The sequence below is a fragment of the Schistocerca americana genome, chromosome X, assembly GCF_021461395.2.
Source record: "Schistocerca americana isolate TAMUIC-IGC-003095 chromosome X, iqSchAmer2.1, whole genome shotgun sequence".
Classification (NCBI taxonomy): Eukaryota; Metazoa; Arthropoda; class Insecta; order Orthoptera; family Acrididae; genus Schistocerca; species Schistocerca americana.
In genome coordinates, this window is record NC_060130.1 from 122,951,463 (window position 1) to 122,969,523 (window position 18,061).

Below are 18,061 nucleotides of genomic sequence, written 5' to 3' on the forward strand. Positions count from 1 at the left end.
CCAGTCAGACTATACCCTTGTGTGGAAAGGAGCAAATTATACATGTATCAAAATTTACAATGCTCTACCCAGTGTCATCAAAAGTCTTCCTCCTGAAACACCAAAGTTCAAGAGCAAACTGAAGGAATACCTAATACAAAAGTTATTCTACTGAATTAGTGAGCCAAGGGCTGGTTGCCCCAAAAGATGATTCTTTAAGATATAAAATGTTTGGAAATATCTGCAGTAAGCAGCTCTTATGGCCTCCTTATGTGTGGTTGATGCAACTATGCGTAAGGCAAATGTGCAGAATGTAACCTTTTCTCTAGGTCAAGGATATGGTTGGACCGATTTAGTTTGTAGTCTATGTACACACCCAGGAACTTAGCTGAGTCAACTTGCTTTATTTGCTGTCCATTACATTCTATATTTATTTCCCCCAGTTCTTTATGTGCTGTGTGAAACTGCACATAATGAGTTTTTTTGCATATTCAGAAAGGGTCCATTACAGTAAAACCATTTCAGAATATCATAAAATGCATTGTTTGCAGATGTTTCCCAGTTCTTCCCTGTTGCTCTATCAATTGGAAGAGAAGTATCGTCAGCAAATAGGATGAAGTTGCTCACTGACGTGGTGCAGTGTGGGAGGTGTCATTTATAAATGTTAGAAACATTAAGGGTCCCAATACCAAGCCTTGAGGCACTCCAATGTTGACTGTGGCCCACTTGAATAAAGCTGGGATTCCATTACTGTCATTAGTTATTACCTTACAGATAGGATTTAATCAATTTCCCCACTATTCCACTTGAGCCATAGTAGTCTGCTTTTTTTTTAGCAGAATTTCATGATTGACACAGTCAAAAGCTTTGGATAGGTCACATAAGATTCCAATTGGTGCCAATTTTCTGTTAAGAGATTTAAGAATTTAATCAGTGAAAGAGAAAATAGCATCATCAATTGATAGGCCTTGCTGAAAACCAAACTGACATTGACTGAGAATGTTATGGCTGTTCAGGTGATTAATAATTCTCCTGTATACCAGTTTCTCAAGCACCTTTGAAAGACTTGTTAGCAAGGATATTGGGTGGCAGTTTGTTACATCAGTTTTTTCACCTTTCTTGAAAAGTGATTTCACACAGGCATATTTTAATCTAAGTGGAACAATACCTTGTTTTAGGGATTCATTAAAAACGTGACACAAGACTGCATTTATATAGCCATGCCAGTACTTAAGTATCTTAGTTGAAGTATCATCAACCCCACAAGAGTTTTTTGACTTCATCTCTCTGGTTGTCTTATTGATCTCACTAATTGTTATGGGGGTTATCTGCATCTGGCAAACTCTGGCATTGTTAGCTTTATGTAGAAGGGCTATTGCATCACCCACTGAGCCTTCACAGCCAATTTTTTCTGCAGCTGTTAAAAATGTTTATTGAAGATATTAGCAACTTCCTCGGTATTTTTTACAATAGTTCCATCTTGAATTAATTCTCTGTCAGTCATGTACTCTACTTTCTTACCACTCTCCCTTTTTATAACTTGCGATATGGTTTTTGATTTGTTGTTTGAGTTATCAATTTCAGGTTTTATGCACATGGTTTTGGATTCTTTTATTACCTTTTTCAAAATATTACAGTACAATCTGTAGTCCTCCTTTTTGCTGGGATCATTAGATAGCCTTAGGGGTTCATATATATTTCTTTTTGTTCTACAGGAAATTCTGGTCCCTTCAGTAATCAAGGGTTTCCATTTTGTGGCCTGAGGATTGTTTCTCAAGATTATTTTTGGAAATACAGTTTCAAAGAATGACACAAACTCATTAGAGAACAGATTTAATTTTTCTTTAATATTCCTCCTCTCCATAAATACAGGGGTCCAGTCGATCTGCTGTCAGAGAAGGTTGAAGAGTTATAAGTTGTTATTATTGACTGGTCTGACAGTTTTAAAGGAGTGTTTTGATTTATCATACGGTCTGATATCATTTACTGTAAGGAGCTGACCATCATGATCTGACAGACCATTGGGAATTTGACTTACAGTAATACTGTTGCTTCTGTATCTGTCCAGGAATATATTGTCATTAGGCTCTTACAAGTACTAGTTACTCTAGTGGGCAAGTTAACTACTGAAATTAGATTAAATGATTCCATCAGGTGCTCTAGTTCTCTTCTGCCATTATTTGTAGTTAGGAAGTTAATATTAAAATCACCCATGATAATTAAATCCTTGTGTTTTGAATATATTTGGTTCAAAAGTTGTTCATATGGTTTAGAAAGATACATATTTTCCCTGCAGGGGCCCTGTAAACTGCCAAAATTATAACTCACTTATTATTTGTAGTAATTTCTGTTTCGCAGGCTTCAAAGTGGGAATCTGCACTGTATGTACTTATGTCTAGGGATTTATATTTTACATTAGTTTTAACATAGATTGCAATCCCCCCTATCCCCTTATGGTTTTACGGTAGCTGGCTGCTAATGAGTATCCATCAATTTGAGGCATTTCGGTTCCACTTGTCACATGGTGTTCTGTAAGGCATATTACTTGTCACGGTTTACAGATTCAGCATCATTAATGTCTTGATATAAAGGCTCCAGTTTTTTCTGTGTCCATTGATGTTTTCATGTAACACAAAGAGTTTACTGCTACTGGTATTTCTTCATTTATTGCTACACTTTGATAGCTTAGCATCTCCCCACAAAATCTGACTGTTCGGTAAATTATAACACCTTGGATTATCACCAGTCTTAACACTTAGCCTAAAAAGCCTTAGAAAGAGTTTGCTGATGTTCTTCTAATGATATTGACTGCGTTATTACCTCTTTAAGCTTATTTCCTATTTTACTCAGCACCAAAATACAGAGAATGAGGGTTTTGTGGAAAGCAGGGAAGAAATGTATCTTCAGAAAGGTGTATACAGATGTGGAAAAACAGAAATGTAGGAAGCAAGTGTCCATTCTCCCTAGTGTTGAGGCATTCTCATCCACAAATATGAGGATGGTGGCGAGGCACAAGATTAAACCTGTCCTGTGACCACAAGAGAAGCTGACAGACTCATCATCAGAATACTGTACAATTTTATTCCTTATTAGAAAATTCTGTTTAGAGATTTAAGTTTATCCTTTTTTGGAAAATGCAAGTCCAGTCTAGATCTTGTTCCATGGTCATGAACAGAGCTCTTTGTGTAGTAATTATCAAGGTTATTTGTGATGTGCATAACTGACTGGTAAACATGCTGACAATGTGCAGTTAAAATCTCTAATGTTTTGAACAGATCTTTGTTTACTATTTTTCTTTAATGTTCTTATGGCCCTTTCCTGTAGCTTGACACATGTGTTCATATTTTGTTCATTTGTTTGGTAGAACAGAATTCCATAGCTAAGAATTGAGTGTACATATGAATAGTGTGCTACTGAAAGACACTGGTTGTTACACACATGTGGCAGGACTCTTAAGTTATAAGATGCTGATCCATTTACAACCATCTAGATATATTCACACCACTTCAACCAAGAACCAATATTGATTCCTAGAATTTTTTGTGCTGTCTGTAGAGTTCATTTGCATCATTTGGTTGTAGTTGTTCCAATTCATTACACTGTAAACACTATGGTATATGGATATTCTGGGACTGTCTCTCAATTTTTTTCTCAGGATTTCTCCTTACTTTTACTAAGGTAGCATCCAAGTATTATTTTACAGTGTCATTTTCACTCCTGAAACTGAAAATATGACATTTGTTCTATCTATGTTCAGTATAACTTTACTGCATATTGACTGATTGTAAACTTCCTTGAGCACTTTATTTGTTTTCCCTTTAAGGAGTTCCTTTGTTTCTCAGTGACTGTAATATTGCTGTCATCAACAATGATTACTTTTTTTCATGACTAATGCCACTGAAAAGATCATTAATCTACATCAGAAGAGTTGTTAGTCCTAATATTCTATCGTGAAGAACTTCATTATAAATATATGTTGGTTCTCCATAAACGTTTGGCTAAATATTTAGCCTTATTTCAGATTTGCCGTATCCTTTCTTTTTTTGCCTATCTGATAGGGTTGATTGGAACCTGGAGTTATTGACACATCTTGTTCTTGATGATTCCAGCGTATTTGGTTGAGCCTCACTGTCAACAGTATCAGAAGCCTTATGTAGTTCTATGTGTATGCATGGGACACACTCATTCTTTTCAAGAGCAGGTACAACTTTTGTAAATTCAACTATGACTAACTCTGTACTCCTACCCATCAGAACCCAAACTTTGATGTACTTAGGAGGTTGTATTTATTCAAGATTTTCATTAATCTGTCTCTCGTAACTAAATATGTTTGCAATTGCCTGTGAAACCATGATTGTACCCAGTCGTGCAGCTCTTTATCTGAAGCAAATCAGTGGCCATAAATGTATTTCTTCAAGGTTCCAAAAATATGGGAATTGTATAAGGAGAGATCGGGACTGTATGGAGAGTATGTAAGGATTTCCCAGCAAAACTTCTACAGTTTAGTTGAAACAACCTGCCAACAAAATGCCCACCCACATGTTGCCAAGGTTGTTTTGAGTATTCTGCAGAAGTTTTGCTGGGAAGCTCTTAAAATTCTTCCATATGGTTTCTATATTTTTGGAGGCTTAAAGAAAGACGTTTATGGCTGTTGATTTGCTTTGGAAAAAGTGGTGCTTGCCTGGGTACAAAAGGTAATCATAAACATTTGTCCATGAAGACATAGACCATCTTGTCTCACAGTGGGATAAATGTATTAGTAGTTATGGTGATTAGTGATTACTATTGAAACACTAAACTGTTTATTTGTTTTCATTTGACAGCCCCTTATGTGTAAAAACATAAAAATAAAACAGTTGACTTGCAGTCATCTTTAATCTTCAGTAATCTTTATTAGCTTTATCAAATTTTCCCTGAACCACTGTAGTTAATGTGAAATTGGTGTATGACTATTTTACTACAAGTTTGAACTATTTGCTCTGTAGCTGGATTTAATCTGTTTGTAGTTATGACAAATCACATAGAACTAACTATTTGAAAAATAGTTTGTTCATAGAAGCCATAAGCAATTATTTGAGTTTCCCCTGAAATGTAGAGTTTTTAATTCTAGATAGCTTTTCCAAAACTTGTTTATTATAGGGAATAACTGCACAAAACTCCATTCTGTATTCTTGTGATAGTTATATTGTCTTTGTAAAAGTATGTCATGTTTGGCAGCTGTAGATAAAAATAACTGTCTTTTGCTTTACAAATACCACATCTATTGCAGAATATGCTATTACATACTACATAAGTTACACCCCCAATTCATTTCAGCATTAAAAAACTCGGTGTGCTGCAATGTTTCTTCAGTGTGTTTCTCAGCATAGAGCAGAAAGTGAAAAAGTATAAGCAAGACAACAATTTTACATGCTTATCAACATACAAGACACTTAACACAAAATATGTTAAATTTAGTTTGACTAATTATGACAAGGATGTACTTTCAGATCCTCATAAATTTTATAACTTTTATGCTCATTAATGTGATTTCACAGACTTGATGCACTCTGTAATTGTGTGATTTTACGTAAAATTAATGTCTTGTGGTGTTTGAATGGAGACTGTCAATGTACCAGTAAATCAAGAGAAACACTGATCCGAGAATTAAGCTCTGAGTGACAGTACTGAATTTTTCTTTATGTGTAACTGTTAGAGCCCATATTTCTTTACTCATGCTCCTACAGCTACATGTACATCTGCATCTGCATTTATACTCTGCAAATCATTATAAAATGCATGGCAAAGATTCATAGGGTCTTACTAACTAGGTGAGCTCTCTTTCATCCAACAGCATTGGTTTTCATTCATGTTTTAAAGTCTACGCAGTCAAAGACTTATCTGTAGACGCAGAAAATCCATGGGGTATACATTTTTTAAGCTTATAATGACCTAAGCATTAGTCTCTCGTAAAATATCATTACTGAGACTATATATAGATTTTAGCTAAACTGGAATTCATTGGATACCAGTGGTTCACAGCAGCCATTGAATATTCAAATGTAAAGAAGGACAGCAGTCAGTCATTGGCTGTGGTGTTCCTCAGGGCTCTGTACTTGGCCCCCTTCTCTTCCTCATCTTTATCAATGACCTTCCCTTGCATACTAGCTTTAAAATTCACTTTACTCTTTTTGCTCATGACATCTCTATCCTCATCAACAAAACTCCCAACCTCAATCTTGAGGAATCGGCTAATATTGTCTTTAGTGAAGTATGTAATTGGTTTGTAAATAATGGGTTATCACTAAATGTTAATAAGACCCTGTTTGTACATTTCCAAGTATGGAAAAAAGTTGAGGATCAATTAAGTATTACATTGAATGGTAGTGAGTTACTACAAGTTGAGTCAAACAATTTTCTGGGTTTACGCATTGACAACAGTTTAAAAATGGTCTGAACATATTTTGCACCTCCACAAATAACTCAGCTCAGCAACATTTGCTGTTTGTATTATTTCCACTGTATGTGAACGAGACACCACAAAACTGCTTATTTTAGTTATTTCCATGCACTATTGCTGTATGGCACAGTTTTCTGGGGTAATCAGCCACTATCCAAAAAAATATTCATTGCCCAAAACATAGTTATTAGGATAATGAGCGGAGTCCAGCCTAAACGTTCTTGTAGGAATCTTTTCAGAAAATTAGGGATACTGACAACTGCATGCCAATATATCTACTCCCTGTTATATTTCATTGGTAAAAATGGAGAATCATACAAAACCAATGATTCATGCCATACCCACAATACCAAGAGGAAGATGGACCTCCATTATGAAACAAAAATCCTTACTATTGTACAAAGAGGAGTCCATTACATGAGCTGCAAGGTGTTCAATGCTCTCCCACCATCACTGAAATTACTTATCCACGAGCTTCCCAAATTTAAAGAACAGCTCAAACAGTATTCATTAGATAATTTCTTCTATTCGGTAGAAGAATATTTCAGTAGAGTTAACTGTAATTGATTTTTTCATTTACTAATTTGATGTGCTGTTGTGCATTATGATACTCACAATCACTGTTAACATTACTGTGTATTTCATTTAGCTATTAAGATCTACCATTTTTTAAATGTAGATTTTTCTATACCTATTAATGCTTATTTTGTCTTATACCAGATATCCTCTTGCAAGAGGTACTTTTATGTATTCCTTTTGTATTATTTGTAATAATTCTGACACGTCCTACATCCATGCGAATGCCTCGCAGCATTGAATTTATGGGATATAAATAAATAAATAAATAAATAGTCAATTGCAGATCTAGATTGCAACTATAACATAGTCATCATCAGTTTAAAATACAAAAACAGTAAGAAGCAGGAACGGGTACAAAATGATTGTATACCTTTACCAGAAGTCATATAGACATAACCATGTCAGAGCATAAACATGTGACTACTGACACTAACACTTACATAACATGGACAAAACTGAAGCTGTTTGCTTACAACCAGCTCAGACAGTGATAATAAGGACTTATAGTGCATTCTATTGGAGTATACATCCAGCAAGCTATAGCTCAATTTTATTGAAGACCATAACCATTAAATGACTTTTAAAATACAATATATCTGAGATATGCAAATTACATAAAGAATATGTACAAATGCATAAAAAGTGAACATCAGACTTTACACACAAATAGTCATAAAAGACAAGAGGCACCCCATATGGAATTAGATTGTGATAAAACCATATTGAATTTTATAATAAGACTAATGGATTAAAAGATTCATTTACAAAAGCTTCATACAACATATTTCAGTACTGTGTATCAAAAGGTGTTAAAAGACATTGTGAACAAAACTGAAAAATCTGCAGCATTATAAACAAAATATAAAATAGTGCCATAATAGGGATCAAGCACCCTGTCTGAGATTACATTTGAGAGAGGTAATAATTTAAATACACTTTATTTTAAAGAACCTAATGTTTGAATAAATTTCCATTTACACACTTCCATTTGTGTCTGTCACATAGTTATAAAGTTATTGCTAATATGTACATCAGATCTCTAACGTATATAGTATCAGATCAATAATGTAAATTGAAATTTTATTAGGAACTGGGTTTACCTGTCACAAAAGAGAATTTTACAAAAAGAGCCATTACAAACTTTTGAAAAAATACATTTACTTTTTTATTTTTAAACAAGATTGTTGTGCTAAGACAATGCACAGACCAGTGTCCAACTATCGAATACTTTCATCATTGATAGTCCTGCACCTCATTGGTGGCATAATATCAAGGCATCTACTAAGTTGTTTTATTGGAAACCATTAAGCCAAATATAAAAAAATGGGGCTACAGTGTTTATAAAACCAACTACTGTTAAAACCAATAATTAGCATAAGGGAACTATTATTTGGAAGGCGTAGCCAAAACTGAAGTACATACAAAAGGTGCACTCATACAGAAATTGCTGGTTTATAAAACTTTCATAAATTGATTAAAAATCCATTAGTCTTATTATAAAATTAAACATGGTAATCCCATAGGGGACTCCTCCTGTCTTTTATGACTTTATTTGCATTTAAATTCTGATGTTCACTTTTTATGCATTTACATATATTCACTATTTAATTTGTATTTCCTAGATGTATTGTATTTTAAGAGTCATTTAAAAGTTATGGCCTTCAATAAAATTGAGCTATAGCTTTCTGCATGTATTCTCCAATAGAGCACACTATAGGTCCTTGATGATCCATGTTATCATTGTCTGCAATGGTAGTAAGCAATGGCTTCATTCTTGTTTCTGCCATGTAAATGCTAGTGTTGATTTGATTTGATTTGATTTGATTTATTTCGTGTTCCATAGGTCAACTGTGTTGAATACACAAGGACGTGGAACGAGTCAGTTTTTTACAAATACAGTCTGATAATCTTATAGCATATACAGAAATTTGAGTACATAATTATATAAAAACTTATACAGTAAATTCTTTGGGCAGCAATATAGAAAAAGAAAATACATATTTTCTTAGAATTATTAAAACACTACAGAAAACAGATACGGAGCACACACAGATACAGATCTCAGGTTAAATAAAATTCGTAGTGGCATTATGTCAACTTGTATTATATAATATTAAAATATTACAATTTATTTAGTTAAAAATTCATCTAGACTGTAAAAAGCTTTTTCTAGCAGAAATATTTTTAGTGCTTTCTTAAACTCGCTATTGTTATGAATCTTTGTCTTTATTTCGGGAGGAAGAGCATTGAAGAGTTTTGCTCCAGTGTAATGGACACCCTTTTGTGCCAAGCTCAAATTTCTGAGTTCACTGTGTATGTCATTCTTCCTCCGTGTGTTATGCTCATGATAATTACTATTTGGTTGAAATATATCTATATTTTTACAAACAAAACACATGAGAGAAAAAATATATTGGCATGTAGTTGTGTATATTTTAAGATTACGAAAACTATTTCTACAAGAGTCTCTTGGGCGCAATCTACATATAATTCTTAAAGCTCGCTTCTGTGCAATGAACACTTTCCTTGCTAATGGCTGGTTGCCCCAAAAAATAATTCCGTACTCAATGAGACAATGAAAATAGCCATAATAGGCCACTTTTGCAGTGTTAGGTTCAACACATGTAGTGACAACCCGTAAAGCATAGGTAGCAGAGCTAAGCCTCTTACAGAGATCAATAATATGTGAAGACCAGTTCATTTTCTTGTCAATGTGCACTCCAAGAAATTTTGTTGTTTCCATTCTGACTATTGGTTGATTACCACATGTCACACTTATCTCTCTCTCTTTTTCTGTTTTTGTACAGAATTGAATAAAGCTGGTCTTACTGGAATTTAATGAGAGACCATTCACCTTGAACCAATTAACCATATCTGAGAGTATGTGATTACTGAGTTCCTCAAGATTGTTGACTGTTCTACTGCTCATAAAAATTGTGGTATCATCAGCAAATAATGTAAATTTACACGGCAGGCTTGTACATGATGGTAGATCATTTATAAAAATCAGGAATAATAGTGGCCCAAGAATTGAGCCCTGGGGCACTCCACATGTAATGGAACTCCATTCAGAATCTGAGGAAGTGTCACATACTCCACCCGAGCTATTCAACACAACTTTTTGTTTTCTGTCTTGGAGGTACGACTGTAGCCAATTGCCTGCAACACCACTTATTCCTACTAATTTTGCTTTTTGCAAGAGAATCTGGTGATCAACACAGTCAAACGCTTTGGATAAATCGCAGAAGACACCAAGTGCTAGCATTTTTTCATTAAGGGTTTCTAGAACTTCATTTGCAAGTGCGTAGACTGCGTCTTCTGTTGAACGGCCCTTTTGAAAGCCAAACTGGCTTTTGCTGAGAACTCCATTCTTCATGAGATGATCAGTAATTCTTACATGTATTAGCTTTTCTAGAATTTTGGAGAAAGCTGTCAGCAAAGAGATAGGTCGATAGTTAGTTAGTTCAGCTTTATCCTCCTTTTTGTACAGGGGCTTCACAATGGCATACTTAAGTCTACTGGGAACAACACCTTTCTGAAGGGAAGCATTGAAAATATGACAGAGAATGTCCCTTATCCACACACAAGAATATTTCAATAAGTTACTAGATATATTATCAACCCCTGCAGAATTCGTACTTTTTAGAGACATGATGATTTTTTGAATTTCTTCTACAGTGACAGGATTAAGGTGCATTTCTGAAATTGTGTTAGAATATACAGCTTGACAAAGAGTTACAGCTTCATCAACATCGGGCTTGCAACCAATCTGTTGAGATACTGATAGGAAGTGTTTATTAAAAATCTCAGCCACCCTTTTGGGGTTATCTATTAGGATACCTTCATATCTGATATTATTTATATCTTCTTTACTTGTTGCATCTCTTCCAGTTTCTTTTTTTACAATGCTCCAAATTGCTTTTATTTTATTATTAGAATTATCTATTTTCTTCTCATAATAAAGGGCTTTTGATTTCTGTATTAGTTTCTTCAAAATTTTACAGTATATTCTATAGTGTTCCCATTTTTCTACATCTTTACAGAATCTTATTGCAGCATAAGTTTCCCTTTTGGTTTTACATGACTGTTTTATACCTTTTGTAATCCAAGGCTTGCTAACAGAATTGGAAGCACTGTTTCTGACCCATTTCTTGGGAAATATTTCTTCAAAAAGAGCACAGAATTCATTTATAAAACAGTTAAATTTAGTATCAACATCATCATGGCTATATACTAAAGACCAATCCATTTGCTGCAACCTGTGGTTGAAAGTTCCTTTCGCCTTTTCATTAATTACTCTTATGACTTTCCATCGAGGAAATTCTTTTTTGAACAGATTAACGTCATAAATAGTGAGAATTTGTCCATCATGATCTGAAAGCCCACTTATAACCTGCCTGACAATATAGTTCTGATGTCTATTTACATCTAAAAAAACGTTATCTATCATAGTTTGGCACTCGGATGTAATTCTTGTTGGGAAATTTATTACTGAAGTCAGATTGAGTAAGTTCATCACAATCTCAAAGTCTATTTTATTCTTATTTTCTGTCAAAAAGTTTATATTAAAATCACCTAATACTACAATATCCTTCGCTTTTGAAAGTAACCATGACAGAAGGAGTTCCATTGAATGCAGAAAAGTTTTTATGTCACCTGAAGGAGCCCTGTAGACAGCCAACACTATTATTGGATAGAATTTAGTTGTTATTTCTGTGGCACATGCCTCAAATTGTTGTTCCACACAATATTTCTTAATATCTATAGCTCTGTATGCTACACTATCCTTAACATAAATTGCTACTCCACCTTTATCTTTACTTTCCCTACAGTAGTATGTTACTAAAGTATAACTTGCTATAGATGGCAAGGCACATTTATCAGTAACATGGTGCTCAGTTAAGCACAAAATCTGGGCATTATTTATACTGTCCTTTTCACTAATGTTAATAAGGAGTTGATCTATTTTGTTTAAGAGGCCCCTTATATTTTGATGAAAGAAAGAGATGCCTTCCTCTTGCTTTTTCATTCTATTAGTGCTGTTACCTGACTGAGAAACCATTGGAGTCTGCCTTGAGACAGGAGAGAGGAGACACCTGACACTACCTACTGTTGTCCCTTCTTTTTCTTCAGGCCCACACATAAAAAATCGTTGAGATGAGAAGGAGGCTCAGCATTTCTTCTGTCCAACAGCCTTCTATTTGTTGTTGTTGATGGTGGTGCTATTTCTGACACTTCAAATGTTGGTTCTACCACTACTGTTGTGTTTCCTTGTGAACTTGGAGTCTTCTCGTTTTTGTTATTTTCGTCTAAAATAATACTTGGCTGATGAGGAACAGTAGTTCTTTTGTTGTTGAAATAGATGTCCACTGTTCTTTCTGTTAAAATTTGGTCTTTTTTTACATGTTTTGCTGCTGATGATGAAGTTTCTAATGAATTTTTTTGAAGTGTTTTACTAATGGAGTCATTCTTGTTTCTGCCATGTAAATGCTAGTGTTTATTTTCACATGTGTATGTTATGATAATGGTATGTTATTATTGTGTTTCCACTTATATTGATCTATATAACTGTGTTATATACATATTTTGTACCTGTTCTTGATCCTCTCTTTTTGTATTTCAGCAACACTGATGACTATGTCATAGTCAAAAATCAAAATCCGCAGTGAATTACGGATTCTGCAACTGACTGCTGTCATTTATCAAAATGTTTAATGACAGATTTGATAATGATACAAATAATTTATTGTTGTTAGGCAATTATGGCAACAGACAACTACTAACACAATGTAGCGTAGTTATATTAATATATAAAACATTGCAGAATGTTAGCTGTTTGCACAACATTACATTAATGAACAACTGAACTAGACCCATTGATGTAATAGTTTGTAACACCCCATTTCACACTGACAGCTGTGGTGAGGTGTTGAGGTGTCACAGCATGGTCTCCCCAAGATTCCAAACATGTTTGGGAACAATCCTTATCTATGATCACTCAACTGCCATCCACAACTTGTGCAAACTGTACAGATGGGTCAAAATCAAGAGCATCTCACTTTGTGGTGTTGCAGATGACCTAAAGTATTGCTGAATGTTCAGATTGATTTTGAGGTGCTGCAGGTAAAGAAACACATGGACACAATTGCACAGCAGGTTCTTGCATAGTTTAAGAATAAAATCTGATGACAGATATCTAAGAAGCTATATTTAGAGCTACATTTCATTCTGTCTAATCATCCATAATATGCAGACAGCACCACCAACTGCATGCAGTGTTAACTAGCTGGATGCATCACCTCATATAATTTTCATCATTCTCCATACTTTATATCAGCATTTACTATTGTGTACCATGACTCACCCATATAGGCTACCCTTCTTCATGGCTGAAGCATCAAATAGCAATATGTCTTTATTCATACTGATCTATGTCTTTACACATGTTCTTGGTGGAAATACACATGCGGGTTTCTTGGTCCTGTAGCCCTTAACAAGGAGACATTCTGTGTGATATGGGTACTCACTAGAATTGGATGTATGAGTAATTTGCTGCACTGTTGCATGTTTATCTGCTGTTACAATACATTGATTGTGACCTATGTCATCAGTGTGTTATTTTTCATAACGGCTAATTTTGAAGGCTTCAGTAGTCTCGGTATACCACTGACCTAATGGCAAATAAAAAAGAGACAATATGGCTCTGCTCAGATATTCTGAAATCTTTCTTGCCAAATTGTGCATTCCTCTGTTCCATGTGACCTGTCAATAAGAAAGCTTCCTCTCTTACATAGTAGCTACCTCTAATTGAAAATTGCATGAGTTTTGGGGTCATCAGGCTATTGATTGTTTTGATGTTGTCCTCAATATCTTCCTATCTTGTGCCAGTCTATTTATCTCTGCATATCTACAACTCCTAACTTTCTAGATTAACTTGAGTGTATATTGCCATAAATGATTCCTTACCAGTCATATAATATTTGTTTGAATGTATATTCAGGAATGTCTTGGGCAGTTAGTGAAAGCTTATTCAATAAAAATCCAACTAGGTAATGCCCTCGCTGTTATTGAGGATGTTACTTGTCTCCATTCCAGTTAGTTATCTGAACTCTTCCTGATATACATTGACATATCATAGGTATATGAGTTTGTTGCACACATAATGTTTTGTTTACAGAACTCTATTTACAAAAATTGATATAATATCCCTGGAGAACAAATCTGCAATCACTGGTTTTAAAAAAGATTTATTACACATCTTGACTGCATTATTTTTTTAAATATCAGTTTTGCTTCAATATGAACCATCATCAGATTTGAATTATCAGTTACATACATTTTATTGTGAGACATAGTGTGTAAATTCACTAAAAGCTGGATGGATTACTTTTGTAACTGCTGTATGCAGGTTTGAGAATCATTCATGTTGAGCCATAATAAGCCATTTAAAAAATAATGCAATCAATACAGATAATAAATCTGCTTTAGCACTGTATTTACAAAAAGAAAAACATATGGTTTTTTTAAGGATTTAATTAGTACTTGAGTATTAAACACTTTCTTTTTTCATGCTGCATGATAAGCAATAAACTACTTTGAACATAGGAACCTACTGTGAAGCTAGAAATCAAAATTCTAATGTAATCTAACAGGCATTCAGTAGGTATATAAACATGATGGCTGGCATCTTAAACACTTATAGTGCTACCGTTTCTATGTACCTCTTCTTGTGAGACAGTTTTTTTTTAATTATTATTTATCTTTAATTTCTATTTACAGGGAATTCTGGAAGCTTTGGAGTATATGCTTGAAAAGGGACAAAGGACTCGGAGAACCTTTTACATTGCCTTTGGTCATGATGAGGAAGTATGTTTACCATGAATATTTGTATTTTGTTGTGTACTATAGAAGTTGGCTGTAAAAATACCGTACAATATTCTTTTTAAAATGAGGTAGTTTTTAAGTGTTTTACAATGTCTGTTCTCAGTTGGTGTATTGCACATCACAAATTTTCCCTGTAATTACATGTTGAAATATATTTTAAATCTTATTGTTGCTATCTTAGCATGTGACACACACCCTATGCCCTACTTAATTTACACCCAAGTACCAAAGAAACTGGTATAGGCATGCGTATTCAAGTACAGAGATTTCTAAACAGGCAGAAAATGGTGATGCTGTCAGTAATGTCTATATAAGACAACAAGCGTCTGGCACAGTTGTTAGATCAGTTACTGCTGCTACAATGACAGTTTATCAAGATTTGAGTGAGTTTGAACATGGTGTTCTAGTCGGTGCACAAGTGATGGGACACAACATCTCTGAGGTAGTGATGAAGTGGGGGTTTTCCCATACAACCATTTCATGTGTGTACCATGAATATCAGGAAACCTGTAAAACATCAAATCTCAGACATCGCTGCAGCTGCAAAAAGATCCTGCAAGAATGGGACTAATGATGACTGAAAAGAATTGTTCAATGTGACAGATGTGAAACCTTTCCACAAATGCTGCAGATTTCAGTGCCGGGCCACCAACAAGTGTCAGCATGCAAACCATTCAACGAAACATCATTGATATAGGCTTTTGGAGCCAAAGACCCACTTGTGTACCCTTGATGACTGCATGACACAAAGCTTTACACCTTGTCTTGGCCCATCAACACTGACATTGGACTGTTAATGACTGCAAACATGTTACCTGGTTGGATGAGTCTTGTTTCAAATTGTACCAAGTGGATGGGCAGGTACAGGTATGGAGACGACCTCATGAATCCATGGACCCTGCATGTCAGCAGGGGACTGTTCCAGCTGGTAGAGGCTCTGTAATGGTGTGGGGCATGTGCAGTTGGAATGATATAGAACCCCTGATATGTCTAAATATGACTCTGACAGGTGACACGTATGTAAGCATCCTGTCTGATCAATTCCATCCATTCATGTCCATTGTACATTCTGACAGACTTGGGCAATTCCAGCAGGATAATACAGCACCCCACACGTTCAGAATTGCTACAGAGTGGCTCCAGGAATATTCTTCTGAGTTTAAACACTTCCGCAGGTCACCAAACTCCCCAGACACAAACATTATTGTGCATATCTGGTTGCCTTGCAATGTGCTATTCAGAAGAGACCACCACCCCTCGTACTCTTACGGAATTATGGACAGCCCTGCAGGATTGATGGTGTCAGTTCCCTCCAGTACTAATTCAGACATTATATAAGTCCATGCCACATCATATTGTGGCTTTCTGCATGCTCATAGGGGCCTACACGATATCATGCAGTTGTATCAGTTTCCATGGCTCTTCAGTGTATAACCTTAATTTATGAAGCTTACACCTCAATTATTAGGCTATTATCAAGTGTTGCCACATATTCACTATGTTTACAAATGATACCAAGCTACTAATATCAGAAACCAAATGAATTATACTGATTGAGATATACTGAAATAAAATATGAATCAAATTTGTCCCTGCAAAGCATATCAAATCAAAATGCTCTCCACAAAAAATTATTGCAGTGCTTTGTGTCATAGTGGCCCTCCACTGAGAGAGAGAATAAATGAAGTAAAGATGGTAATGCCTTGCATCAGACAGAAGAAAGATGTCAGAATTCATAATAATACTGACAGAAATAATAATAATAATAATAATTAGGTGTCCATAATAACTTTACAGTCTTGCACAGCATCATTCTTTGTACATTGACAACTATATCATGCAATGCATATAGTGAATGTATACAAGAATTACTGTATTAGATACTATTATATAAATATTTACCATCAGTAATATACTGCAATATACAGAAGTTGTGCTATCAATAATAAAGTTCAGAACTTTCTGAGTGAGAATAAACATCTTTTAATTAACAGCTGTTTCAAATTGTCTTAGAAAGATGTCTAGGGGGTTTCTTTATATTATTTGGCAACCTATCATAAAATTGTCTCTCAGTTGTATATGAACTGTGATCTGTAGCTCTTTTTTACCGCAGTATCATACAATAATTGCATCTGGTTCATGTATTGAAATTATGAGTGTCTCCTCATTATGATCGTTTTATTATTCTGTTTTACACAACACAATTTTCTTAAGGATATACAGTGTGTATACATTCAGTAAATTATGCCTGAAGCAGTAGTGAGGCATTTGTAGAGTAGGTATACTTTCTGAATAGGGTGTAAATTTTGTAAAGAAAAACACAGATGGCTATAAAAATTCACTGAGGAAGAGGACTAACAAAACAAGCATTGTGGCAAACAAAATTTTATCCTTTTTTGAATCCTGTTTCCCCATAAAGACAAATGAGGGAACAATTAAGCAGAATCAGGGACAAGGGATGAAAAAATCTGAGGTTCAAATATAGTATCCTATCCTAGGAAGAGATACTTGTACTTAATTCAGAGGACATTTTACTGGACTATGACTGTAACTGGTCCTTTGGTGATTATAAAGTTGATTTTGATGAATGAAATTCATGTACTTTGTATTGCTAGGATCATTAATCATCAGAAACTATTTATTCAGCAATATATTTACAGAACTGACCAAAGATGCAAAACAACAAACTGCTGTACAAGACACCAGAAAAGGAAAAAAAAAACATAGTTTTCTCAACACCCCTGCAAATTCTCAAGTTGTTAATTCATGTAGTCTGAAAGTCCCATGGCTTAGCAGAACCACTGATGCTTAATCTTCAGCAGTACCTTCATCAAAAAATCAGGTTGTTGCTTGTGGGTACTAACCAACTTGACGGTGAGCTTTCCTGTGTTAGCTCATGAATACAGTGGTGTCTCACATCAGCACATATTGTTTGAGCATTGTGACTCAGGGCAAAGGTTCCTCTTATTATCACAATATAAGGGGGTTACTCTGTGTTGTTGGCCCAGATGATGATTACACAAATTTGTAAGCAGTGGGTTCTTGAGGTACGGCAATACACGAAAACGAGAAGTAAGTTTAAGCAGTTTTATTAGCAAAAGCGGATTATAAAACACGCACACTATGTGCACCCATCATCACTGTGTCTGACATCCTAACACCGGCTAATTACGGTCGTAT

General features: G+C 34.9%; 1 protein-coding gene across 1 annotated transcript in view; it reads left to right on the forward strand.

The window, feature by feature from the left end:
• LOC124555397 (N-fatty-acyl-amino acid synthase/hydrolase PM20D1-like) overlaps positions 1-18,061 on the forward strand; it is a 124,954-nt gene that overhangs the window by 17,200 nt on the left and 89,693 nt on the right. The window contains exon 3 of the mRNA XM_047129293.1: positions 14,777-14,863. Within this exon, the coding sequence (XP_046985249.1) occupies positions 14,777-14,863 (87 nt within the window). The remainder of the gene's footprint in view (positions 1-14,776; positions 14,864-18,061) is intronic.